The 9,286-nt window shown below is 34.8% G+C and overlaps 1 protein-coding gene across 1 annotated transcript; it reads left to right on the forward strand.

Moving 5' to 3' along the window:
* The first annotated feature begins 2,952 nt into the window (after positions 1-2,952).
* LOC107723699 (uncharacterized) lies at positions 2,953-7,108 on the forward strand. Its single transcript, XM_016532413.1, has 3 exons — positions 2,953-3,675; positions 4,669-4,932; positions 7,049-7,108. Exons 1-3 carry the CDS (start codon positions 3,001-3,003, stop codon positions 7,106-7,108), a joined length of 999 nt encoding a protein of 332 aa, XP_016387899.1. The 5' UTR covers positions 2,953-3,000.
* The last annotated feature ends 2,178 nt before the right edge of the window (positions 7,109-9,286 follow it).

Raw genomic sequence — 9,286 nt, forward strand, 5'->3', positions numbered from 1 at the left:
GCTTCTTCCCTCCTTTTATAGCAATCAGTCTGCTCTTACAATCTATTTAGTATGATGGTTATTTTACCTGACTAGTACTCATTCACACTTTCACATGTGCTTCTGATATGATTAGTCAATTAATGTTAGCTGGTCATTTTGTGTCAGGATAAAAAAAACAGTGAAATTTTATTTATTTTTTGTGTGTGAAAAGTTCATTTTTTGGCCGATGAAGCTTTTAGCAATTATTTAAAATGCATCTGATCACTCTACACAATAATCTAGAAACAATGTGAATGAACACCACAACAGCTTAAGCAGAAAACTTGCAAAACACAAAATTTATGTCACTGCCAATACTTTTGGCCATGACTGTAGACTCAATAGGGTAGGACATCTCTGGCCCCAACATCACAAAGCCACAATAAGGGAGCAAAGATCAGCCTCCTTCAGACAGCTGACTATTTAGTGAGATTTCTTAAGGTGCGTGTCTTATTTATTCTTAAAACGTTAGCTCACCCAAAAATGAAAATTCTGTCATTAATTAATCACCCTCATGTCATTCCAAACCCGTAAGACTTTCGTTCATCTTCAGAACAAAAATGAAGATATTTTTAACGAAGTTTGAGAGCTTCCTGTTCACTTCATTGTCAGTCCACACAACTACCTTTCAAGCCCCAGAAAGGTATAAAGACATCATTAAAGTAATCAATGTGACGCCAGTGGTTTAACATCAGTTTTATTGTTACGCGAGTGCTATTTGCAAAAAAAACCATTTACCATTTTATTTACAAAATATTAATCTCTAACTCACGTTCAGAGGACGTCACAATGCATGCATGTTGTGTTAAAGGGGTCATATGATGCGATTTCAATTTTTCCTTTCTCTTTGGACTTATTCAAAGGTAATATAAGTACAGTGTTGTAAATGTACATTGTAACCCAGACTTAAATTAATTTGCAGTCCAAGGAAAAAAAAATATTTTTACTATATTAACCTATGTAGTGAATATAAAGAAAGACACAGAGAAAAATAAAATTGAAAGTAAATATAATGCTTTATTAATCATATTACTAATATGCAAATTACTGCGGCAAAATACATCCAATTATAGTTGGAATCTGCACTGCAGGTGTAATTGTCCAATTGAGTGAGTTCAGCCGTGACGCTGACTCCGCCCACTGGAGGCGCAGACGAGATCAACAGAGACAGAGAAGGGGGCGTCATGGCGAAGAAAAGACGCCGTGGCGGGTTTGGCGACGACTGTGGTGTGAATGAAGAGAATGACGGAAGGAGCATAGAAGAAGAAGATGATTTTGCAGATTTGAATTGTGGAGAGTGGAATCAGGTAGAGCTGACATCTCAGAAACGGAAAGATAGAGGCTCAGATTCGGAAGAAATCGGGGGAGAAGGAGGAAGGAGTAAAACAATGCGGACGGAGGATGAGTACAAGGTTATGTTTACATAGCCTTGACATCCGGGTATCCGGTAGATAAGTCGGTAAATTCGAGTAAAATCACAGGCTTCGCTTATCCCGTGCGAATGCACCACACGAAAAAAAAAATACTGGCAAGAGTATTATTATTACATAGGTAAAGAAACTAAAGTGGGTGAGGTTTGGGGTATGTTAAAGAAGATGATTGGGATATATAAAACTAGGACTATTCCGATATTAACAGGAGAAGGAGTAACAGCTATCACAGAAAAGGAAAAGGCAGAAATATTAGTCAAGACCTTTCAAAAGGCACATAGTAAAGAAAATCTTGATGAGAATTATAGAAGGAAAAGACAGGACATTTTAAAGCAACATCAATGTATTTATAATAGAAAACCTGATGGGACAGGAGTATTAGATGCTGATTTTGAGATATGGGAACTTAGAAGAATATTATGTCAATTTAGGCAATCAGCTCCAGGAAAAGATAAAATATGTTATAATATGACCAAACATGCAGATGATAGTATTCTTAAAGTAGTACTGGAATTATTTAATAAGATATGGATAGAGGGGAGGATACCAAGATCATGGAAACATGCAATAATAATACCAGTAGCTAAGCCAGGAAAAGATGCATCAATAGCTGGGAATTACAGGCCAATAGCACTTACGTCTAATTTTTGTAAAATAATGGAAACAATGATTGTAAATAGGATGAATCATGTATTAGAGAGTAAGGGAGGGTTAGCACCTTATCAATATGGTTTTAGACAAGGTCGTTCAACATTGGATGCATTAATAAAGCTGGAGACAGATGTCAAGAAAGCTATAATAATGAAAGAGGGTTTAGTAGCAGTTTATTTTGATATTGAAAAGGCATATGACATGATGTGGAAAGAAGGTGTACTACTAAAATTGGGAAAAATTGGAATTGAAGGAAGAATTTTTTAACTGGGTTTTAAGTTTTTTATTAGATAGAACAATTCAGGTTCGGGTGGGAAATGAATTGTCACAGATAGTGAGTGTGGAGAATGGGACACCTCAAGGGAGTGTGATAAGCCCTTTATTATTTAACATTATGATTAATGATGTATTTGAAGAAGTGCCTCCAGGAATTAATACGGCTTTATATGCTGATGATGGAATAATGTGGAAAAGAGGAAGAAATGTATCTTTTAATTTGGATAGAATTCAAGAAGCAATAGAGATAGTAGAAAGGTGGTCTTTAGAATGGGGGTTCAAATTTTCATTATCCAAAACATATTACCAGATATTTACCAGGAGGAAAATTAAAGAAAATAAGCAGCTTAAACTTTATGGGTCTGCATTAGAAAAAGTATCTAATTTTAAATATTTGGGAATGTGGTTTGATGATAAATTAACTTGGAAAGTCCACATAGATTATATTATAAAGAAATGTAGTAAAGTATTAAATTTAATGAGAGGGGTTGCAGGACAAGATTGGGGTGCAGATAAGCAATCATTAAAGTGTATATATATTGGACTCATGAGATCAGTTCTCAATTCTGGATGTATTGTGTATGAATCTGCATCTGCAACGTTATTAAAGAAACTAGATATTATGCAAGCTAAAGCACTAAGATTGGTTCTAGGAGCAGTTAAGACGACACCAATTGCAGCAATACAGGTGGAGTCCTCAGAAATGCCTCTACATTTAAGAAGAGAAAAACTAGCCATGGCATATTGGATTAATCTTCAGGGCCAAAGAGAGGATCATCCTGTAAGAGAAGTACTTAATGAAAGTTGGGAAACAGTAAATAAACCAGGTAAAGGATTTGCATGGAAAATTAAGAAATTGATCAATGAAACTGGAATAGAATCAAATAAATTTGCATCGGTAATAGTAACTCCTCCAATAGCACCTTGGTTATTAGAACAACCAGAAGTTGACTTAAACGTACAGAAAGAAATTAAGGGAATGGGGGAGGGGTTTAATTTAAAAGCATATGTTAAAGAATATATAAAAAGTTTGCATTATTCATTTCTCCAAATTTACACAGATGGATCAAAGAACATAGAAACTGGAAGGACAGGTGCTGCATTTTTCATTCCAGAATTTCAGGTTAGGAAGGCTGGAAGAATTACGGATGGTACTTCTGTATATACAGCAGAGATGGTAGCTATCCTTATGGCATTAGAGTGGGTATATGAAGTAAGACCGGATAAAGTAATAATATGCTCTGACTCAATGGCAGCTCTTATGAGTTTACAATCATGGCAATCAAATAGAAAAGACATTTTAACAGAAATCATGATTACACTATATAGTATTAAACAGATAGGGATAATTACTCGGTTTATATGGGTACCTGCACATGTGGGAATTCAAGGTAATGAAGAGGTAGATAAAATGGCTAAAGAATCCTTAAATATGGATGACCCAAGTATAAATATTGCACTCAGCAGAATTAAATTTAATGAGAGGGGTTGCAGGACAAGATTGGGGTGCAGATAAGCATAAGCAATCATTAAAGTGTATATATATTGGACTCATGAGATCAGTTCTCGATTATGGATGTATTGTGTATGAATCTGCATCTGCAACGTTATTAAAGAAGCTAGATATTATGCAAGCTAAAGCACTAAGATTGATTCTAGGAGCAGTTAAGACGACACCAATTGCAGCAATACAGGTGGAGTCCTCAGAAATGCCTCTACATTTAAGAAGAGAAAAACTAGCCATGGCATATTGGATTAATCTTCAGGGCCAAAGAGAGGATCATCCTGTAAGAGAAGTACTTAATGAGAGTTGGGAAACAGTAAATAAACCAGGTAAAGGATTTGCATGGAAAATCAAGAAATTGATCAATGAAACTGGAATAGAATCAAATAAATTTGCATCGGTAATAGTAACTCCACCAATAGCACCTTGGTTATTAGAACAACCTGAAGTTGACTTAAACGTACATAAAGAAATTAAGGGAATTTAAAGGGGTTTAATTTAAAAGCATATGGTAAAGAATATATAAAAAGTATGCATTATTAATTTCTCCAAATTTACACAGATGGATCAAAGAACATAGAAACTGGAAGGACAGGTGCTGCATTTTTCATTCCAGAATTTCAGGTTAGGAAGGCTGGAAGAATTACGGATGGTACTTCTGTATATACAGCAGAGATGGTAGCTATCCTTATGGCATTAGAGTGGGTATATGAAGTAAGACCGGATAAAGTAATAATATGCTCTGACTCAATGGCAGCTCAATCATGGCAATCAAATAGAAAAGACATTTTAACAGAAATCATGATTACACTATATAGTATTAAACAGATAGGGATAATTACTCGGTTTATATGGGTACCTGCACATGTGGGAATTCAAGGTAATGAAGAGGTAGATAAAATGGCTAAAGAATCCTTAAATATGGATGATCCAAGTATAAATATTGCACTCAGCAGAATAGAAGGAAAACAGTTCATATTAAATGCATGCAATATTGTATGGCAGATATACTGGGACTCATGTCAAACAGGTAGGCATTATTATCACAAAGTACAAAGGAGTATAAAGAGAAGAAAAATCATTCATAACATAAGTAGAAGGGAACAAGTCATTTTAACACGTATACGAACAGGACATTCAAATCTTAACCAAACACTATACATTATAGGGAAACATAATACTGGTCTATGTAATGTTTGTTTAACAGAGGAATCAGTGGAACACGTTATGATGATATGTACAGCATATGAAAGAGAAAGGGATCGACTTAAAGATGAATTACAATCCTTAGGAGTTAAAGAATTTTCATTAAGTAGTATTCTGAATGATGGTCCAAATGCAGGAAAACAAATAAGTGCAATCATGAGATTTCTTAAGAATTGTGGAATAATGAACAGAATTTAAGATTTAGGTGAGAAATGGTACATTCTCTTCACACTCCATCACAGTAGGTGGCGGTATGCACCTATGAAGCTGGTTCGCAACCTGCCATAAAACCAAAAGAAGAAGGAACAGAGAAAAATTCTGATCGAAAAACCAAGTTATTTTAGAAAAAATGACTAGAGAATTTTTGCACAAAGAGTAAATAAAGTAGATGAGATATTTTGAGCTAAAATACTGATAAATTGTGGAGTTTGTAAAGAAGCTTACCTGTTTATAGCCTTGTTCATCCGGAGCATCGAGCTGAAGTTAATGAAGTCATCACTGTAGTTCGTGGTGTAAAAGATTTTCAAAACACTGTTAATTCAGAGGAATCGGTGAGTTACAGATTTATTTTTGTACATATGATGAATCAAAACTATGTGTTGTATTCCTATGCATGTTAAAGTGAAGTGATATGTTCATTGTATGTGAGTTATGGCCTATGCTGTAAATAATGAACATTAATCTTGGTTTAAAAGGTGCATACTGTTGACACAGAGTTATATGAGGTTTCTAAGAATGTTATCCTGTGTGTACAGGCCAGTTTTGTTGTATGCATTGAAATTTGGATTTTCTGCTGTGATTTACGTGCCTGGTGTGGATGCATCAAGCCGCGTTGAGGAAAAAAGATGGCGAGCCACCCATAGACTGAGTCTGAACCTTCAACTTTTCATCTCATCAGTTCGTCTTTTCTGCTGACCGATTCTTTTCCTTTTAAACTCTGAGGGACAGAGGTTTTTTTTTTTTTTTTCAGATTTTTCCCTGAACTCAAATTGATTCTTTGAATGAACTGGGGTAATTAACATTTATTGTTTTGCTGTTGTGTGACCTAGTTCACATCTTGTTTGTTTACAAATATTCTTTGACAAGAAGGGTTATCTGGTTTATATAATTTTTTGCACGTTTCAAGGTAACTTGTGAATGGTTAATCCATTTTGTGTATTGATTTTTGATTGAAATCTTAATTTGAATTTGTGTTATTTTAAACCAAATGGTTTAAACTACAGTAAAACAGTGAATAGAGAAAAAAAATCTAAAAATTCAATATCTGTGTTTTGTGTTCTTTGCCTCCAACGGACTTAGCATCTTCTGATTGGCCCATTGACCTGGTTCAGTGTGTAGCATTGAGTCAAGTAGGTGTTACAACATGCATATATTTTTTTTATTCATTAGTAAAGGCAATTCATACAATACATTTAAACTGTGTTACTTTAAGACCATCTCCAAACTTTCTACCACTACTCTGCTGTTCTTCCTGTACACCTTGATTGACAGATGTCTCGTCCAGTCAACAGTGAGTAATCTATTCTCCCACCAATGGCACTGTCTCAAACTATACCTACCGGTTTGTCTGATTTGTCATTGTGTTTTCCGACTTGTTATAATGTTTTAAGAAATGTTGTAGTGTTTTCTGAATTGTTATTTTGTTTTTTAGATTTGCATTTGCGTTTGTAATTTATTTTGTTTTCAGAATTGTGATTTGTTTTGCACTTCTCGGCCACCGTACACTCGTGTTGCTTCATAGAATTGAGGTTAAACCACTGGAGTCACATTACTTTTATGATTTCCTTTGTTCCTTTTTTACTTGGAAATCAATCAATTCAAAAGTCTGAATCTAACCAAAATAGTTTATTATTTGATTCACAAAAGTCCAAGATGATTGAACCTTTTCCACTTTTAACTTTCTGTATTTATAAAATACAAATAACATTAATTTGAATTGGTCTGGTTTTGTGTTGTCTAGATGGGAACCAGCATTCCAGTATTTTTGGAGGAAGTCTGCACAGCCTTTCCTGCTCTGTGAAACAACTATGCACTGAACTTTACTGTTTGCAACTGGACACAACTGATTTACATATCCTGCAATTTTTCATCTGCTGAATGTTGTGTTGACTCAAGCACTGCTGTACTGTGTTGCAAAGTCGAAGGTATTGACTCAACTTCACTGATATTTAGCGACTTACACACAGCATGTACATTCACTGACATGTGAAGGACTTGAAGTATTAAAAACCATTTGATAAGCAGCTATTTCTGATGACAGAAATGCCTACCCTTACGCAAAGAAAATATTTTTCCTAATATATATAAAGATATATTAGAAAATATACAAAATAATATATTGTGTAAATATATTACAATATATTAAATAATACATAGGGAATTGCCGCTTTCATATATAAAAAAATTGTGACAATATATTTACTTATATATCACAATGTATGTAATTTTATATTCAATAAAACACTTTATAATATATAGGTGTATATATGATAAGATATGGTACTGCATGTGTATAAATATATTGAACATACATTTACTCATGCAATATACACATAGCCCTAATATAGATGTGTATATATGTACATCGATTACAATTTTTTATCTGATTAATCATATCCTTTTTCTGTGATTAATCGCGATTAATCGCACACTTCATGAAATTAAGCATAGACCATTTATCTTGTTTCATATGTTTATTTTGTCATCATTTGCTATATCCAGCAAAGTAAACCAAAAGATTGAAGGGTGGTTCTCAAAAATCTACATTTTCTGCAAGCTAAATTTAGACGACTTTCCAAAAAAAAAAAAAAAGGACACTTAGAAACTCAAAAAGGACACCAAAGAACCAAATGATATAAGGAGCCCATATAAGCACATATGAAAGGAAAAAAAAAATCAGAATTTTATAGTATGTGTACAGTGCAACAGCAAAGAGCTTTTTTACATTTTAGAGATCGTGAATGTGTGTGGAAACAACGTGAATGTACGGAAATGTCTGTGCCTGTGCATAAATACAATGTATGATCAGTACGTCAAGAGCACTCATACACGCATTATTATAACGGACACGTGCTTACTGTACTGTACGACTCCCAATTGCTACTCAAAACTAGCCCAATCGCTTTTTCAGGGGGCGTTCCGGGGGGTAAAATAAATTTTTTTTTGATGGGGTTCCCCTGGTAAAAGTTGCATTCCAGTTGATAAATATCACGTTATTGGGGTCGCTTAAACCCACGGACATTAAAAACATCCCGCGGCAACAGTGTTAAAGTAGCCCAATTCCGCGGGAAAACCGCGGACTTGGCAACACTGGACAATCCGTTCAGTCTGTACTTCACACAAGCACGTGACATGTGAGGGCACGCGCTCTTCAGGGACAATCACAGAATATGACAGAGCTCGTGTTTAAAAGCAAAACACACTGGAATGAATAATTCTCTGAAAACGCAATGCGAGTCTCTGTTCTCTCTGAAATCTCTGATGTAATCAGCGTGGTTTGCTTTATATTAGTGCTGTATTGGATGGATTGTTTGAATGCATTCGCTTACTGGATCATTGGACTGAAAACTATAAGTTTAGCAGCTTATAATGATCTAATCGCAAAATTGAGTAGCAAAATTGGGTTAAAGGGGTAGTTTACAATAGCATAAGCACACCAGCTCATTCTAAAGCACTTAGTGAACAAACTATCACTGTGCTGAAAAGTGCACAGCTATTCCCATAGGAAAAAATTATTGCTCAGTGGTTGCTCTTCCTAAGCTCAGGAGACGTAGAAGAGATTCTCATATATCTCTTATTTTAGTATCAATAGCATTTCAGATGTTTCTCCTAAAATTCCTTAGGAGAAATAGAAGTAGACACAAATGAGACGAGATATTTGAGAGAAAAAAAAAGTCAAAACTGAGAATGTGGTGGAAGAAACATAGAATATATCTTTATTGTCTAGCTGCAATCTCTATCAAGACTCCACTATAGGAATATTTTATTGCTCAGAGTTTGCTCTTTCTAAACTCAGGAGACTTAGTTGTGATTCTCATGTGTTTCCCATTTTAGTATCAACAATGTCTCAGATGTTTCTCCTAAAATTCCTTAGGAGAAATAAAAGTTGACACAACTGAGACATGAGAAATATCTGAGAGAAAGGAGTCCAAAATGAGAATGGACTGTGAGAAACATGGGAGATCTCTTTATTGTCTTG

This window comes from Sinocyclocheilus rhinocerous, unplaced genomic scaffold (genome assembly GCF_001515625.1).
Source record: "Sinocyclocheilus rhinocerous isolate Xijiao unplaced genomic scaffold, SAMN03320098_v1.1 scaffold4743, whole genome shotgun sequence".
NCBI classification, from domain to species: domain Eukaryota; kingdom Metazoa; phylum Chordata; class Actinopteri; order Cypriniformes; family Cyprinidae; genus Sinocyclocheilus; species Sinocyclocheilus rhinocerous.

What these genes read in the sequence shown, in the direction of transcription:
- LOC107723699 (XM_016532413.1), top strand. Translation starts at nt 3,001, where the DNA reads ATGCAAGCTAAAGCACTAAGATTGGTTCTAGGAGCAGTTAAGACGACA. An exon ending in GGCAATCAAATAGAAAAGAC is followed by an intron (nt 3,676 to 4,668) that starts ATTTTAACAGAA and finishes AATAGAAAAGAC; the next exon opens with ATTTTAACAGAAATCATGAT. An exon ending in GTAGGCATTATTATCACAAA is followed by an intron (nt 4,933 to 7,048) that starts GTACAAAGGAGT and finishes TGTGTTGTCTAG; the next exon opens with ATGGGAACCAGCATTCCAGT.